The 19054-nt window shown below is 45.0% G+C and overlaps 1 protein-coding gene across 1 annotated transcript in view; it reads right to left on the reverse strand.

Annotated features, from left to right (window-relative positions):
• myo3b (myosin IIIB) overlaps positions 1-19054 on the reverse strand; it is a gene marked incomplete at its 3' end in the record, with an annotated part of 495246 nt that overhangs the window by 390125 nt on the left and 86067 nt on the right. Inside the window, 3 exon segments of the mRNA XM_084314352.1 lie at positions 91-195; positions 3093-3209; positions 17767-17851. Coding sequence (XP_084170478.1) covers positions 91-195; positions 3093-3209; positions 17767-17851 — 307 coding nt within the window.

Below are 19054 nucleotides of genomic sequence, written 5' to 3' on the forward strand. Positions count from 1 at the left end.
CATTTAAATGATATTATAATATTAATGTGCATGTGAATTGCATTAGAATATTAATGTATCCAGTGTTTTTCCCCCTTATAGTGACATTACCTGGTCTTTAAGGAAGGTCATCATGCCCTGATAGGCTGCGTCCGCAGTGGCGAAGATGTGTGGAGGGTTGTCAGCGCGCTTCACTCCGTGGTACAGCTTAGAGAACTAGAAACAGACATCAGAACATCAGGTATCTTTCAAGGACCGTAGCAGTCTTTTTAGCACGTGGGTACCAAGTCATTCCTGCCTTTACACAAAAACATTTTGCCGTTTTCCAAAAGATTTGGTAGTTATTTTCTGCCAATTGAGCACTGCTGCTGGTTGCCATTGTATCTGACAATGTGTATTAGGCACAGTTTAGACAGAAACGCTCGCGGGTGAATCCGGCAAAATATTTTATCGGATGTGCCTTTTGTTCATACGGCAACAGCGTTTTTGCGGGGAGAATCCGCAAAAAAGTTAATCCACCTTCCTGGGTGGAAATCCTAGAAACCATACACCTTCGCGCTATCATCTGAACAGTCAAACCGCATAAAACTATGACGAAAGGGTTCTCAATGCTCTCGTCGCGTACTGCTTACGTCACAGGCATGCGCTAAACACTAGTCTAAACGCAAAATTAAAAGTGAGACCGCAAGACGACTTTTGCGGTTTCTGTTCAGACTCTCTCCGTCTAAACATGACCTTAAGCACCACATACATACATGTAGGCCTGTCCCCGACTAAGGATTTGTATAGTCGACTTTGATTGGCCGAAATTTTAAGATAGTCAACTGGTAATCGACTACCCTCCTAAATGCAAAAGAAAATATATAATATACTATATATATATATAATTTTTGGGGGGGGGGATCATTCCATTTGGGCTGTGGGGGGTGCTTAATGTCTGAAGAAGTCGACTGAAGGCTTCTTGTCCTCTGTGAAAGCATGCAATTGGTCCACTGATGGATACATCTTGATATGTCTAGTAGTGTGTGAAATCCTCTTTCAGTGCCTCTGTGCCCGTTTTTTTTTTTTTTTTTTTTTTTAACTTTGGCCATTCCCCTGGCTCTTTTATACGTTTATCGCATTTATACTGGTCAAGTTCGACCGACAGAAACAGGCTGAAAGGGTTCAGATGGGGGGGAAGACACTCTGGGAAAGGCACGGCTGCAGTCCGGGATTCGAACTCGCTAAACCCCAGATCCGTGACGAGCACGGTTGTCCACGGCGCTGAAATAGCGCTCGCGGTACGTGGTGAGCTACTGGAGCTCCCCCCTGTGCCCGTTTTCTTAGGCAGTTAGCCTCGCTGGTATGTGCGCCATTAGCGTTAGCCACGCGTCTATGCCTCTTTGCTTTTGTAATGAATGATTTAAGAAAAAAAAATATTATTTTCTTTTTTATTTCGATCGATTAGTCGACTATTGGACTAGTCGAGGTCAGCCCTAATACATGTAAACTGAAGAAAGTCATCACATTTGACCGAGGCTATGTTCACAATGCAGACGGAAGTGGCCCAAATCTGATGCCAATTCTTTGCTCATAATATGACTCAGATCTAAGATAAGATAAGATAAGATATTCCTTTATTGATCCCCCCTTCTTAATTAACACGGCACAAATCACATGGAATCTGATCTTTTCAATTCTCATTCGGGCCACGTTCATATGTTGGTCCTAAATCCGATATAGGTCAGATTTTTTGTAAAGTGACTTTCATTGTCACTATAGATTGACATTTGTCACAATTATTTACGTGCATCTTCTTCATTGTTCATTTGCGCACGCGGGTCAGTTCAGGAGCAGTGACCAGTTCACACTGGAATCTGATATTGGCCACATTAAGAAAATTATAATAATGTGAACAGCCAAACAAAAACATCTGATCTGAGCAATATCTGATCTGTACATATCCCTTACCTACTCTTACAATAGTTACGCTGCTGGTCAGTATGACCTACTACCATAATGTCTTTATACCTGTATCACTGTACATATTAATACTACAACTCTGTACATACATCTGATTAGCACTATTACTCAGTAGTGCTAATTAATATATTTTATACCCAGTTTATGTGCCTGTACATTGTATATTACTGTTGCACTTTACTGTTACATTTGCACTCTGGTTGGATGCCAATCTTATTTTTGTTATACTGTACTTGTGCTGTATTTTATTTATTTATTTTGTACCCAGGGACAGTGCACATTAATCAACATCTTCAGTTTCTACATCAATGTAAATGTGCCAGAATTAGATAATGAGCTAGTTTTCATCTGTAGTCCCTGCCTAACATGCATGTCTTTATGGTGTGGGAGGAAACCAGAGTACCCAGAGGAAACCCACGCGAACACAGGGAGAACATGCAAACATCACAACAGGGACACAAACAGGCTGGATAAGCTGGTCAGGAAGGCCAGTAGCGTGGTTGGGGTGGAGCTGGACTCTAGCGAGGGTGGCGGAGAGGAGGAGCCTTGCTAAGCTCCAGGCCATCAGGGAAAACCCCTCCCACCCACTATACACAGACTTGGCTGACAGGAGGAGCATGTTCAGTGCTAGGCTCACACTACCTAAATGCAGCACTGAACGGCACAGGAAGTCCTTCATTCCGACAGCCATCAGACTATACAATGCATCAATGTGCCTCACTGCATCACTGAGCACAGAGTGACAGTTACCATCTTCCTGGACGCTTACTCTTGAAACAGCACTGTGCAATATTACACCTACTGTAGACCTCAGTATATTTTTACTGTATTTATTTACTGTATATTTTATTTTATTTTTATTATATTTTATTCTACTCTTATCTTAGGCAATTTGATTTGTTTTGTTATTCTTATTCGTGACCTGTTCTGTCTAAATGTTTAATGTTGAGCGATTTGCAGTGTCAAATTTCCCTCGGGATAATCAAAGTATTTCTATTCTATTCTCCACACAGAAAGGCCCCCTGCTGGGGTTTGAACCCAGGACCTTCTTGCTGTGAGGCAACAGTGCTAACCACTGTGCCACGTGCCGCCCTGTATGACGACAAGACATTTTAATCTAATGTAATGTATTCTAGATCAGCAGCACCAACCTGGGGAGAGTAGATGCTGAGGGTCTGGAAAGGGTTGAGGGCGATTAGGATGTCGCCCACATAGGTGTATATCTGTAACACATCATACCTCTTGTGGAGGTGGCTGATTATTGTCACCTGCAGAGAGAGAGGGGGGGGGGGCGGGGAGAGAGAGGGGGGGAGAGACAGAGAGAGAGAGAGAGAGAGAGAGAGAGAGAGATTGATTTGATTTTTTAAAGTACTTTATTTTGTACTGTATGAAAAATCTTTACAACAAGCCTTTAAAATACTTTACATCTTCAAGATTAAAAAAAACAATACAAAAAAAAATAGAACTTCACATATTCATAATGTTGTTAAACACCAATTCATCATCAAAGACATCACAAATCACATTTCCATAACACCATTCCTGAGCAAAAGCCTCCAAATTTCCCATAGCTTTATAAAACCTGAACTCCAGCCAGACTCTAGCCTTCACATTACAGCACCACACTAATACTGCATCCTGGTCCGGTTTATCTTCCACTCTGTTTCTCCTGTTTACATAGACTGCAAGCTTAGCTTCCCCCACCAGAAAATTAAGCAGTTGCCATTTTTTCTTATTTTCTTTTTTATATCCTGCTCCAAAAATATAACCAATAACAGAAAAGGTTTCACCAAAATGCCTGAAAACGTCGGTGAGCAGCTCAAATAGCCCTAAAAGCCTGTTACACTCTAGAAATGCATGAAAAACAGTCTCAGTCAACCCACAGAAAGGACATTTATTATCCACCTCTGGGTTGATGATAGAAACAAAAGCGTTCACTGCCACAGCACCATGCAGAATCCTCCACAGAAGGTCTGCTGTTTGTTTTTTAAAGGAGGTTTATATAAAACCCTCCACACAGGTTGAGTGTCATTACCTGCACACAGCCTGCTCCTCCATACAGTGTCCACTCTGTTATTTAGCCATTTCTTATTAATTACTTTGACACAGTTTCTGTACCATGATTTCCTATCCATTTTGTATAATGCTGAGTCCTTTACAGAAAGTAGATGACCAGACATTTCTCCCAGTACAGGGCTCAGGTAGACATTTGGAAACTCATCCTGTTTGTCCGGTTTTAATGCTCCACTGCTGTATAAGCTAAGCATGCCCAGCTCCTCGACAGTCAACCTCTGTCTCCAGCGATCCAGCACCCTGGTTGCATAGCGCTGCAACCTCAAGCACACAGCCTGAGCATCTTTTAACTCTGGTCCTGCTGTGTCTGCCAGCTGTCTCAGGCGTACCACTTCGGCAGCACACAGCAGTCCAGTCAGCCCAGGGCTTGCACAGTCACTTATGTCCATTCTTGCACCGTGAACAAGAGGCTCCTGGAAAGCAAATTGGACGAGTTGTCATGGTGACCGGAAACAAGATGGCGCCGCCCACGGCTGCCTTGGCGCTACAGTGTGCTGCGTTTTGTTTGTTCAGTGTTGTATCTGTGTCCTGTCTAACGTCCTACACCAAAGAAGAACTTCTGCACATCGGGTGTTCAAACCCATCGGACACTTTCCCAACACTACTCACCCGTTCCACGGATTTATTGGATATACTGGTCAGGGGGACTGCGTTCTTCGCCAGTGCTGTGCGCTGGATCAGACGGCAACGGGGAAGGAGAGGTGGCTGTCTGGTTCGCCTCCGGCGACGGGGCTCGCGGCCACCACTTCCCGGTATATTCCTCGGAAACGTGAACTCTTTACCAAATAAAATGGACGAACTCCGGTGGCTGGTTGCAGGAAACAAGGACTTCCACTCCACAGCTGTCTTTGCGTTCGTGGAGACCCATCTGAAGCCATCAGTCCCAGACGGGGCTGTACAGCTTGAGGGCTTTTCTGCGTTTCGTGCCGACAGGGACTTCGAGGCGGCGGGTAAGTCGCGTGGAGGGGGTCTTATGTTTTTTATTAACAATCGCTGGTGTTCCGATGTGACAGTGATTCACCAACACTGTTCCTCTGCTATTGAATCCCTCTTCATCCGCTGTCGTCCATTCTATTCCCCCCGTGAGTTCAACTCTTACATCCTCGTCTGTGTTTACATTCCTCCTGACGCTGACGTCACCGCAGCGGTAGACACACTAGCCGAACAGCTGACGAATGTTGAACGCAACCACCCGGACAGTTTTGTTGTTGTATTGGGGGATTTTAACCAGGCTCATCTGAGCCGGTCTCTCCCTAAATACAGGCAGCAAGTCACTTGCCCAACTCGGGGAGTGAACACTCTGGATCACTGCTACTGTACTATTCGGCAGGCCTACCATTCTGTCCCCCGTGCTGCACTGGGCAACAGTGATCATCATCTCATCCACCTGATCCCTCGCTACAGGCAGAGATTAAAACAATCAAAACCTGTAGTGCGGAGCTTCAGAGTGTGGTCCAGTGAGGCATGCGAGTGTCTCCGCGCCTGGCTGGAGAGGGCAGGCTGTGACCAGGACTTTGTTGAGTGGGCGGGGCCTGAGGCTGGTAACAACTTGGATGACTACACAGACACTGTGACATCCTTCATCAGCCTCGGCGAGGAGGTGTGTGTCCCCCTCCGCACTAGGAAGATCTACAACAACAACAAACCCTGGTTTTCAGCCCAACTCAGGCGGCTGAGGTCGGAGAAGGAGGTGGCCAGGCTCAGTGGTGATGCTCATCGGTTCAGGCAGGCCAAGTACAAGTTCGCCAAAGAGGTGAGGGAGGCGAAACTTCGCTTCTCAGAGAAACTGCGGCAGCAGCTCTCTGAGGGGAATTCCTCCTCCGTTTGGAAAGGCCTCAAGACCATTACAAACTACAAGCCGAAGTCACCACAGGCGCCTGATAACCTCCCCCTGGCGAACGAGCTAAACACATTTTACTGTAGGTTTGAGAAAGAGGTTCCCCCCCGCCCTCTTCCTTCACCCACTCGGTCACAACCTCCATCCCCCCACCCCAGTGGGCCCCCCCCCCACACATCCCCCCCCCCCCCCCCCCCTCTCTCTGTCAGTGTGAGAGAGGTGAAACGGCTGTTTTCCAGTCAGAATCCCCGGAAGGCGGCCGGCCCGGACTCTGTCTCCCCCTCTGCCCTGAAGCACTGCGCTGACCAGCTCGCACCGGTGTTTACCACCATTTTTAATGCATCGCTGGAGCTGTGTCACGTCCCAGCATGCTTCAAGGCCTCAACCATCATCCCCGTCCCCAAGAAGGCCAAGGTCACGGGCCTTAATGACTACAGACCTGTCGCCCTGACCTCTGTGGTCATGAAGGTCCTGGAGCGCTTTGTCCTGGCCCACCTGAAGCTCATCACAGATCCTGTGCTGGACCCGCTGCAGTTCGCGTACAGAGCCAACAGATCCACAGAGGATGCTGTGAACATGGCTCTGCACTACACGCTGGAACATCTGGACTACGCGGGCAACTATGTCAGGATCCTGTATGTGGACTTCAGCTCGGCCTTCAACACCATCCTTCCACCCATCCTGGAGCACCAGCTATCCCTGCTGCAGGTGCCGGCCTCCACTCGCAGCTGGATTACCGACTTCCTGTCCAACAGGTCTCAGCGGGTGAGGCTGGGGAAGAGCATTTCCAGCTCTAGGTCCACCAGCACCGGTTCCCCGCAGGGCTGCGTTCTATCCCCACTACTGTTCTCCCTGTACACCAACAGCTGTGCCTCTCTGCACCCCTCGGTCAAACTCCTGAAATTCGCTGACGACACCACCCTGGTGGGTCTCATCTCCAGGGGGGACGAGTCGGCCTATAGGAGGGAGATCGAGAGGCTGCAGAGCTGGTGCAGCTGCAACAACCTGGAGCTCAATGCTCAAAAGACAGTGGAGATGGTAGTGGATTTCAGGAAGAAAGCAGCCCTGCCCCCTCCCATCATACTGGGAGGCACTCAAGTGACCTCCGTGGAGTCATGCCGATTCCTCGGCATGACCATCTCCCGGGATTTGAAGTGGGAGCTCAACATCACGGGCCTGCTCAAGAAGGCCCAGGGGAGGATGTTCTTCCTCCGGCAGTTGAAGAAATATAAACTGCCGAGGACCATGATGGCCCAATTCTACACGGCCATCATTGAGTCCATCCTCACCCACTCCATCATCTCCTGGTTCCCTGCTGCAGCGGCAAAAGATCTTGCCAAGCTGCAGCGGGTGATTCGCTCCGCGGAGAGGGTGATCGGCTGTCCCCTGCCCTCCCTCAGGTCCCTGCACGACTCCAGGGCGCTGAAGAGGGCGAGAAAGATCATGGCCGACCCATCCCACCCCGGTCACAGCCTCTTCACCCTGCTCCCCTCTGGGAGAAGGCTGAGGATCCCAAAGGCTGTGAAAGCTCGACACAGACTGAGCTTCTTCCCCTCAGCCGCCAGGCTGATCAATGCCTCAGGCCCCTCCCCCCCCCCCCTCGGTACCCCCCCCCCCCCCCCCCCTCTGCCCCCAAGTGACACTGGCTAAATGACATTGACTGCACTGCACTAGTCCGTACTGGATCTCTGCACACTTCACTTTATATATATATATATGTATTTTATTTATTGATTAATCCCCCACTGCACTGTTTTCGTTTCTTTGTCTGTGTTGGTGTTTGTTTACTGTGAAAAAAAGAAAAATGCATACACTGTATTGCTGCAACAATTACCAATGTGTTTTACACAAATGGCTCAATAAAGGAATCTGAATCTGAATCTGAATCTGAATCCAGTAACCAGTGCAACGATTTAGTAGAAGTAGTTCTTATACACTTGAAAAGTGTCCAATACTTAAAAAAACCCTGATAAAAAGGAGGAAGTGCATTTAACCTTAAAGTCGTCGGGTCTGTTAAAAACAAAGATACATCAAGACCAAGACTATTTACTTTTCGAAGAATAAAAGAGGCAACTTCTCTCCAAACTAAATCTCTTGGTCCTAACAGATATCGCTGTATGAACTGTAGCCTCAAAGTCGCTGTCCTACTCGCTAAATGAATCAGGCCTTGCCCTCCCTCTTCTCTGGGCAAATACAGAACACTCTGAGGAACCCAGTGCAGGCGATCCCAAAAGAAATCAACCATCTTTGCCTGCAACCGCACCAAGGAGGCTCCACACATGCCAGCTTATGCCACAAGGTAGAAACCACAAGGTTATTTATTATCAGGACTCTGCCTCTATAGGAAATCTGAGGCAACAGCCATCTCCACTTAAACAGCCTTCCTTCTACTTTCTCCACCACATTCTCCCAATTTTTCTGTACAATCGTGTCATTTCCAAGGTATAGTCCCAAATATTTAAAACCATCCCTTTTCCAGATCATGTTTTGAGGTAACACAGGTAATCTACTGTGCCAGTTACCCACAGCTAACGCCTCACTCTTCCTCCAATTTATTTTGGCAGAGGACACAGCCCTAAAACTGTCAGCAATTCTTTCCAATATATTTACATCATTTTGGTTTTTTACAAAAACAACTACATCATCAGCATAAGTAAGTAAGTAAGTAAGTATTTATAAAGCACCTTTCATACATGTCATGTAGCTCAAAGTGCTGTACACAAACATAGGCATATATAACGATAAAAGCAATAAAGTCACAGTGATCAGTTAAGATCAATGTTTAAAAAATTATAATAATAATAACGTAAAAATGAAAACAGTCATTTGCTGACCAGTTTGGGAGAACAGGTCCGCACAAACATGTCCGTTCAGTAGCAACCGGAAGTAGGAAATGCACTAAACCAATGCACTTGTACAGTAGGTAGCAATGTTAGCTCTTATAACGTTAGTGTAGTTACGTTTTTATTAGTGGTCAGAGTTGGGTCCATAAGGCTTATCCAAGCCCCATGGATCCATCAGTGGTCGCGTATTGTATGCGTATGTACCCGTTCCCTCATCTAAAGAGTTGGGTCCATAGGGCTTATCCAAGCCCTACGGATCCATCAGTGGTCGCGTATTGTGTGCGTATGTACCCGTTCCCTCATCTAAAGAGTTGGGTCCACAAGGCTTATCCAAGCCTCATGGATCCATCAGGCTTTTCCAAGCCATAGCGTCTTTGTGTTATGTCTCATAACGTTAGCCAGTTAGGAAGTAGGAAATGCACTAAACCAATGCACTTGTACTTGTTTAGCAGCAACTGGAAGTAGGAAGTGCACTAGACCAATAACTAGTAGGTAGCAACGTTAGCTCTCATAACGTGCACTAAACCAATGCTAAACCAATATCTAGTAGGTAGCAACGTTAGCTCTCATAACGTGCACTAAACCAATGCACTTGTACTTGTTTAGCAGCAACCGGAAGTAGGACGTGCACTAAACCAATGCACTTGTACAGTACGTAGCAGCGTTGGCTCTCATAACGTCAGTTAGCCAGCAGCTCCGGGTACAGCAGGTAGCAACGTTAGCTCTCATAACGTTAGCCAGTTAGCAACTCCGGGTACTAAAAATAAAGCATCACATTAATAAGACAACAGTAATAAAAGTACGGCAATAGGCAAAGTACAGTAAAATAACATTTCAGTAAAAGATCAATACATAAAAAATATAAACATAATAATAAAAACATTTCAATAAGATACTCGCTTTCCCTAAGGCATGGTACACTATTTGTAAGCTAGACTGTATAGGTACGTTTTAAATTTTCCTTTAAAAATGTGTATGGAGCTGGCGTTTCTGATGTGTGTTGGTAGTGTGTTCCATAGTTTTGGGGCATAGTTGGCAAATGCCATACTTCCTATCCTCTTTTGGTTTCTGGGTGTGTCTAGTAAACCTGTAGTGGATGACCGTAGCGTTCTTGAGGGCAGATAACTAACTAGGGAATTTGCTATGTATTTTGGGCCTTGCTCATTAAGAGCTTTATATGTCAGAAAAAGGACCTTAAAATCAATTCTATGATTTATTGGAAGCCAGTGCAGAGTGGCTAGGACTGGAGTGATATGTTCTCTTCTCTTTGTATGAGTTAGTAATCGAGCTGCAGAGTTTTGGATAAGCTGAAGCTTCCCAATGGTTGCTTTGGGAAGACCAGTGAACAGTGCATTACAATAGTCAAGCCGGTTTGAGACAAAAGCATGAATCAGTGTCTCTGCATCCTTTTTATTTATGAAAGGTCTTACTTTCGCTATGTTTCTTAGGTGGAAGAATGACGTTTTCATGGCCTTATTAATATGAGACTTAAAGGTCAGGTCTGAGTCCAAGATGACACCTAGGCTTGTAACCTCAGTTTTTACATAGGATGACAGACTCCCCAGGTTTTCACACAGCACTTCCCTTTTCGCTTTTGGGCCGATCAATAGGATTTCGGTCTTGCTTTCGTTTAATTTTAGGAAGTTATTGTTCATCCACTTGTTTATTGCTAACAGACAGTTTGTAATGGACTGTATGGCTGTAGTGTTATTTGGTTCTGCATAAGCTGACAAAACAATGTTATCTTGGAAACCAGGTATAGCTAAACCCCTCATCTCATTTCTCAATGTTTGTAACATGGGTTCCAGTGAAATTGCATATAACATGCCAGAGAGAGCGCAGCCTTGCCTAATGCCCCTCTGTACCTCAAAAGGAGCACATAGAGAACCATTCAATTTTAACACACTCTCAATGTTCTGATACAAAACTTTCACCATAGCAATGAGACCATCGCTGAACCCAAAACTCTTCATAACACTCCAGAGATAATTGTGCTCAACGCGGTCAAATGCTTTCTCCTGATCTATTGAAATAAGAGCAGTATTCAAGCCCAATGAATCAGACACCCAAAACATCACGAATTAAATATACATTATCCAATATTGACCTGCCAGGTACACAATACGTCTGATCACGATGTATGATCTGATCCATCACTTCTCTCAGACGGTTTGCTAAAGTCTTTAATAAAATCTTATATTCGCTGCATAAAATTGACACAGGCCTCCAGTTCCTTATGTCCTGCAAAGTCCCCTTTTTTTTTTTTCAGGTTATCACTGCCCTGCGACAGGAAAGCGGCAAAACGACGGCCTAGTGGCAGGCAACATGAATGACCACAAGGTGGCGCGATACAACGTAAGGAGGACAGTGTCAGAGGCCAAACGGCGCTACAGGGATAAAATTGAACTCCAGTTTGAACAAGCTGACTCTAGAGCTATGTGGCAGGGGCTCAAAACGATGACAGACTACAAAGGCGCCTCCCTCAAACTGAACAGTGACATCTCCTTAGCAAATGACCTCAATACCTTCTATGCGAGGTTTGATGCTGGTAATAACAACACCAGCTCACAAGCCACGGCAATGGGGGGGGGGGGGTCGGCTGCTGATGGAGGCGCAGTGTTCAGGGTAACAGAGCATGAGGTGAGGCGGACCTTTAAAAAAGTGAATATCAGGAAGGCAGCAGGTCCGGACGGCATCCCCGGCCGCGTCCTAAAAGTCTGTGACGACCAACTGGCCCCAGTATTCACTGACATATTTAACCTGTCCTTAGAACAGGCTGTCATCCCCACCTGCCTGAAGAAGTCCACTATTATCCCTGTACCCAAAAAATCCAAGCCTGCTTGCCTCAACGACTACCGCCCTGTAGCTCTCACCTCCATAGCCATGAAGTGCTTTGAGAAGCTAGTAAAGGGCTACATCTGCTCCTCCCTCCCCATCAACATGGACCCCCTGCAATTTGCATACCGCCCCAACAGGTCCACGGAGGACGCCATAGCCCATGTGCTGCACACAGCAGCATCACACCTGGACAAGAGGCAGGGGAACTATGTGAGAATGCTATTCATCGACTACAGCTCGGCATTCAATACCATAGTCCCCTCCATACTCATAGCCAAGCTCAGGGACCTGGGCTTGAACTATGACCTCTGCCAGTGGGTCTTGGACTTCCTGACTGGCAGACCCCAGGTGGTGAGAGCAGGCAACTGCACCTCCTCATCCATCACCCTCAACATAGGGGCCCCCCAGGGCTGTGTTCTGAGTCCCCTCCTCTACTCCCTGTACACACACGACTGTGTGGCTCAGCGGAGTAGCAATACAATCATCAAATTTGCTGACGACACAGTGGTGGTGGGCCTGATCTCTGCCAACGACGAGAGGGCCTACCTGGAAGAGGTCAAGGTCCTGGCAAGATGGTGCCAGGAAAACAGCCTCTCCCTGAACGTCAGCAAAACAAAGGAGATGATTGTGGACTTCAGGAGGTCGGGGGTCAAGGACTACAGCCCCCTCAGCATCGACGGGGCACCGGTTGAGAGAGTCAACAGCTTTAAGTACCTCGGAGCCTACATATCCGAGGACTTGACATGGACCACACACATTGACAGTGTTGTGAAGAAGGCACGACAACGCCTCTACTTCCTCAGGCGCCTAAGGAAGTTCCAAGTCAGTCAGAAGATCCTTAAGAACTTCTACTCATGTACAATAGAGAGCATCTTGACCGGCAACATCACCTCCTGGTTTGGGAATAGCACTGCACAAGACCGAAGCAGACTACAAAGAGTGACACGTTCAGCCGAACGCACAATTGGAGGGGGGCTCCCCACCCTCCAGAACATTTACAACAAGCGTTGCAAGGGCAAGGCTAAGAAAATCATTAAAGACTCCAGTCACCCGAACAACTGCCTCTTTGAACTGCTGCGGTCAGGCAAGCGATACCGGAGTCTCAAGGCGAGCACAGAAAGACTCAGAAGAAGCTTCTATCCCCAGGCCATCAGGCTGCTAAACGAACAATGAATGAACACTACACAACAACAACCACCAAACGCACATAGCACACACATCCACACGCACACACTCACTTAAACAAAAACTGTAGCACCCACTCCACACACTTTATAGCACACACCCACTTTAAACAAACACACTGTAGCACCCACTCCCCACACTTTATATTTATTGATGAAGGATTGCACTACAACTCGTACACCTTACTGTAAATTGTACCTAAATTGTACCTCATCCCATTTCTGCTTTGCACTAGATAGTACTGTACATTAGTACACTGCATAGTATTGTATATTATATGGTAACTCAGAACATTGTACATATGTCTATACCGAACACTGTGACCTCATTTTCTTCTTCTAAATTACATGCTATACTATGTTATTTGATACTATCTTGTCTAGCACAGTCTCTGGAGCGTAACAGTAAGAAGCATTTTGTATGAAAGTATTCTGTACTTCTGTATGACAACTATTAAAGAAACTTGAAACTAGAAACTTGAAACTTGAAGCACCCTCAGCCAGACTTTCATTGAATACCTCGAGAAGATCGTCTTTCACAATGTCCCAAAAGGCGTTGTAAAACTCCACCGTCAAACCGTCAATACCAGGGGCTTTCCCGCCACCCATGCTCTGTAAGGCAGAATAGAGCTCTGACGAGTCCAAAGGTCTCTCCAGCAGCACATTCGACTCCCGTGATACTGTGGGCAATCCTTCACAAAAGGACTGTAGAAGGACATCATTGTCAGTGTACTCACTGCTATACAAAGCAGAATAAAACTCAAAGGCCTGTCTCCGGATCTGACTGGCATCAGTGATGTCCTGCCCCGTCTCTGACAGAAGAGAGTGAATGAATTTATTCTGTCCATTCTTCTTTTCCAGACTGAAGAAGTTACTGGAAGGCACATCCATAGCATTAACATTCATAAATCTAGACCTTAACAAAGCTCCTTGAGCCTTCACACCTAGCAGGTCAGCTAAAGCCATTTTTTTTTATTAAGGACTTCAAACTGTCCTTGATTTCCTGTGGACCCAAACATTTTCTCAAGGTCCACTATCTCAGTCTCCAAATCTCTCATGGAGGTAGTGATGTCTCTAGTTACATTGAGAGTGTGTTGTTGACAAAGCATTTTAATTTCTATTTTGCCACAGTCCCACCACTGCCTAAGAGAAGAGAACTCCTTCTTCCTACTCCTAAACAGGACCCAAAAAAAACTAAACATCTCTCAAATCCTTTTCATAGAGCAAAGCTGAATTAAAATGCCAATAAGCACTTCTAGGCACCAGATTTTTTATAAAGACATTGCACATTACCAATGAATGGTCTGTAAAACCAACAGGCAATATTTTGCACATTTTAAAAACATTAAAATGGTGTTTAAAACAATAAAAACGGTCAAGTCTAGCTAAGGAGACAACATTATCCCTACAATGAGACCATGTATACTGGCGCTCATTCCCATGAAACCTCCTCCACACATCAACCAAGCCGTGTGAGTGTACAAGCTGTCTTAATGCACTTTGAGAAGCTGGATGGGGTTCATTGTGATTCCTGTCTAAACTGTTATTCTCTGTGCAATTGAAGTCTCCAGAAAAAAATAAGAAATCATCCGGATTAAAATCGGACAATTTAGTACACACTATATCTAAAAAGGCCTTTCTTTCAGGCCCTTTAGAAGGAGCATAAATATTCAATAAAACCACATAAAATGTTTCAAATTGTGCTTTCACTACAATGAACCTACCCTCTACAACATGTTCTACAGTATAGTATATATAAAACGTTTTGAGAATAAAAAACCAACTCCACTGCTATTTGTAGTATTATGACTCAACACTAGATTCCCTTCCCATTCCTTCCTCCATTCCACCTCATTTACTTTATCACTGTGTGTCTCCTGCATAAAAAGAACATCAATGTGTTTTAACTTGACCAGTTCAAACAGCGTTGCACGTTTTCTCACATCTCTTGCCCCATTCAAGTTCAAAGTTCCAACCTTAAAATGTTCCATGGAGAGAAGAGGAGTGACTAAAACGCACAATAACAATAAATTAAAAGTTGCCACTTGTTTTCCTTTCATGAATTTGTTTTCTGACCTTTGGCAGTAATTTCCTTAGTCTATACACCTCCTGCTTAGTAAAGCTGTTATTTCCCATGTGAAACCTGACAGACGTATAGAAAGCCTCTGTATCAGGAATATGTTCCTCTATTTTCAAGCCCCGAACATTCTTTGTTTCCTGTAGCAAAGTTTTGATGGTTTTGACTGACAGTGATCTTCTGTTTTGTGACTTCCTTAACTCAGATATGTCACTACCATCTGACTCATACTCCTCACTATCACTCTGGTCTGACTGTGAAGTCATTCCTTTGCGTTTATGAGGTGCAGATTGTGAAACAGCCTCATCTTCCATTTCCACCTCATTTGTCTGTTCACTTACTTCTGCACTGTTGTCACACAGACCACTGCTACTCTCCTGTGTTTTTCCCCCAGACACAGCAGCACTGTATGTTTGTTTCTCACAGGCCACTTCTACCTGCAGCTCACCTGTAGTCCTGTCTGTCTGTTTCTCACAGGCCCCTTCTCGCTGCAGTTCTCCTGTAGCCCTGTCTGTCTGTTTCACACAGGCCCCTTCTACCTGCAGCTCACCTGTAGTACTGTCTGTCTGTTTCTCACAGGCCCCTTCTTCCTGTAGCTCACCTTTAGCACTGTCTGTCTCAGCTGGATTATCCCTGGCCACTTCTGTCTGTAGCTCACCTGTAGCTCTGTCTGCAGCAGCTGGTTTATCCCTTGCCACTTCTGTCTGTAGCTCACCTGTAGCACTGTCTACAGCAGCTGGTTTATCCCTGGCCAATTCTGTCTGTAGCTCACCTGTAGCACTTTCTGCAGCAGCTGGTTTAAACCTGGCCACTTCTTCCTGTAGCTCACCTGCAGCACTGTCTGTCTCAGCTGGTTTATCCCTGGCCACTTCTGTTTGTAGCTCAACTGCAGCCCTGTCTGCAGCAGCTGGTTTTTCCCTGGCCACTCCTGGCTGTTCCTCACCACTAACATCTAAAACCACAGTCTCATTATTTGACGCTTCTTTACCAGCCTCTCCTTGTCCACTAGTTCCCTCTCCAGGGTCAGCATGCGCCTCCTGAGCCTGCTTCTTAGGACATGCTTTAATTACATGCCCCCCCCCCCCCCCCCCCCCCCCCACATCCAAAACATTTCATGGTCTCTGATGATGCATACAATACATAATCAAAATCTTCCACTTTAACATGGAATCTCATGTTGAACTCATCATTCCTGTTATTCAGAATCATATACAAAAACCGTCTGTGAGAAACAACATGCTTCAGCAAAGGTGATTTGCACCCTGTAAGCACCTTCTTAATGGGAGAGACTATCTTTCCGTGTCTGGACAGCTCTCTTATCAGAAACTCATCAGAGATGAATGGTGGTACATTAGACAACGTGATTTTAATTGACTGTTGCGCAAGAGAGAGAGAGAGAGAGAGAGAGAGAGAGAGAGAGGAACATCCATTCTCATTTTTCTTTGACGATAGGTTGGATAATCCACTTCTTGAATTCATTAAATTGAAAGGGAATTGATTTTGCTAATTGATTATTGGAATGGAATTGTATAACCTATGGAACCCGTTCTAGTGACTGGCTGGTCCTTAAGGTCCCCAGAGTTTGCTCTGAACAGGGTAAATCTGCATTTAGCTATGATGCCCCTCTAGCTCATGGAATGAACTCCAACCGTCCTTAAAGCTTGAGATTCTCCCCTCTGTTGCAAAGTTTAAAACCTTGATCTCCAACCTTTGTCAATCAAGTTGTACGTGTTTTAATTGATATGTTATCCTTGCTCTTTGCCTCGTCTTGTGTTATATTCACGGCGAGAGCCTTCTTCACCACCCCTCCTCCTCCTTCCTCACCATCACGGCGGAAGCTTCCCTCACCGCTCATCCTCTCACACCCTTATATAGACAGCATCCGTTCCCCGGACTCCCACGCTGCCAGTACATCAAGCAACACGGCTGTGACGGATCCCCTCATCAGCGAGAGGATACTTCAGCCCACAGATCCTGCTCTACCCTCGTCGGAGTGTTAAACTAGCTTCCTAGGTACGACGACGAACCCAAGCCTTGCAACCCAGTCCTTGTTGTTATACCTTGTCCTAACCCTTGTTCTCTATATGCCCAGGACCTCCGCTGCAGTACAACTCCTACCTGGACGTCCCGTGCTGCACAAGGAGTGCTCCTGCTCTCGCCTACTACACATTCCTGTGTCTATTGCCCCGTGCTGCACAAGGAGTGCACCTGCTCTCATCTACAGCACACTCCTGTGCCTGTCGCCCCGTGCTACACAAGGAGTGCCCCTGCTCTCGCCGACTACCCATTCTTGTACCTGTCGCACATTTCTGTATTCGCTGTAACCTGTCTACTTGGGGAATAACATTAAAACACCCTAAAATTCTCCATTCTCTCTCCTCCTGTGTTCTGCTATTGGGCTCCGCCAAACCCCATCCTAACAGTCTTGTCATCTTATTGTTATGATTCTATATGCTTATTTCTGTATGTACACTCGACGTGCCTGTAAATGAGGGAAACCTCAGTTGCTTTTCGTGTTTAAATATAGGTTTAACCCTTTCACTGCCACACGACAGAAGGTTAACCCTTTACTATCACACAACCGACGTGATGCTCCATCATTAGCATCGCAGAGCTAATGATGCTAATGATGAAGCATCGCCGTCGGTTGTGTGATAGTAAAGGGCTAACCTTCTGTATCGTCACAGTGAAAGGGTTAATCGGCTGTCGTGTGGCAGTGAAAGGGTTAAGGGGCGCCAGGGTGGCGCACCGCGTAACGCACGCAACGCGGCCGTCCCGCGGGTTCGACTCCCGGACCCGGCGACATTTGCTTCCTCCCCATATCTTCTCCCATCCTTCCGCTCTGTCTATCCAATAAAGCAATAAAATGCCTAATAATAAAAAAAAGTATCTTACAAAAATTTAAAGATATAGGTTTAAAATGTCAACGGAGTTTGAGCTACATTGTGTCTGTAAGTAGTCAGGGAGCCGTACCTCGTCTAAGAACTCCAGGTTGACCAGGTCGTCGTCGGGCCAGCTCTCTATGACGATGGTCTTACGGGTGTTGATCCTCTCATGTCTGCGTGAAGGCAAGGAGAGGACAACAGTTTAGAGAGGTTTAAAGATCTGGGATTCATTTCACCATCTATATTATTCACATATTAGATTAGATTCAAATGCATTGTCATCATGCAGCACAAGTACAGTACAATGAAAAGAAGTTTGGCGTCCAACCAGAGTGCAAATGTAACAGTAAAGTGCGACAGTAATATACAATGTACAGGTGATTAAACTGGGTATAGAATATATAAATGAGTACTACCGAGTAATAGTGCTAATCAGATGTATGTACAGAGTTGTAGTATTAATAGTGGGCTTAAGAGGTTAATATGTACAGTGATACAGGTATAAAGACACTATGGTAGTAAGTCATACTGGCCAGCAGAGTAACTAGTAAGAGTGGGTAAGTACAGATATAGATATAGTATCTACAGATATGTAAAAAGGATTATATGCAGGTACATACAGACAGATATATATATATATATATATATATATATATATATATATATATATATATATATATATATATATATATTAGTGCTGTCAGGCGATTAAAAAAATTAATCTAATTAATTACAGGATTTGTAATTAATTAATCTAATTAATCGCATTTTAATCGCATAACCATTTTATGCCTGATATTCTATATTCTATAATCATATTTCAAATTGCATGTGTCCGGATGGCAGAATTCAGTACTGTATCTACAAAACCTTCTGTTTAATCATCTTCCATCTATTAATTTGCTTAGATTTTTTTTCAATTTGAGCATGGTGTTATTTACAGTCAAAGATAAAAAAAATGTATTGATATTCTCATTTGGTTCATTACAATTTACTCAAAATAAAATTTTCATTCAATCAATCACCGCACAGATTGATTGATTGAATGAAAATGTTATTAACAGATTGCAGAATGGGTACAATACAGTACGGCTCAATACACACAATTGTTAAGGGGATGCAGACCAGAGAAAGACTTTCGTCTTGTTTTCATCAGGGTCCCCCATTTTCAATTCATAATGAATTGTAAGTAAGGGTGCAACTTGCACCGTGCAATCCATTCTTTGTGGATCTAGCCCACAGTATTTCTGACACTGGGAATACATTCCCTGAGATTCATAGATGTCCCTAGAATCAGATACCAAGAACATGCAAATGGACCATATTAAAAAAAAATCTGTAAATGTGTATTCTACATTCTTATGGAATGAATGAGA

Source organism: Notolepis coatsorum (genome assembly GCF_963971535.1).
Source record: "Notolepis coatsorum genome assembly, chromosome: 5".
NCBI lineage: Eukaryota > Metazoa > Chordata > Actinopteri > Aulopiformes > Paralepididae > Notolepis > Notolepis coatsorum.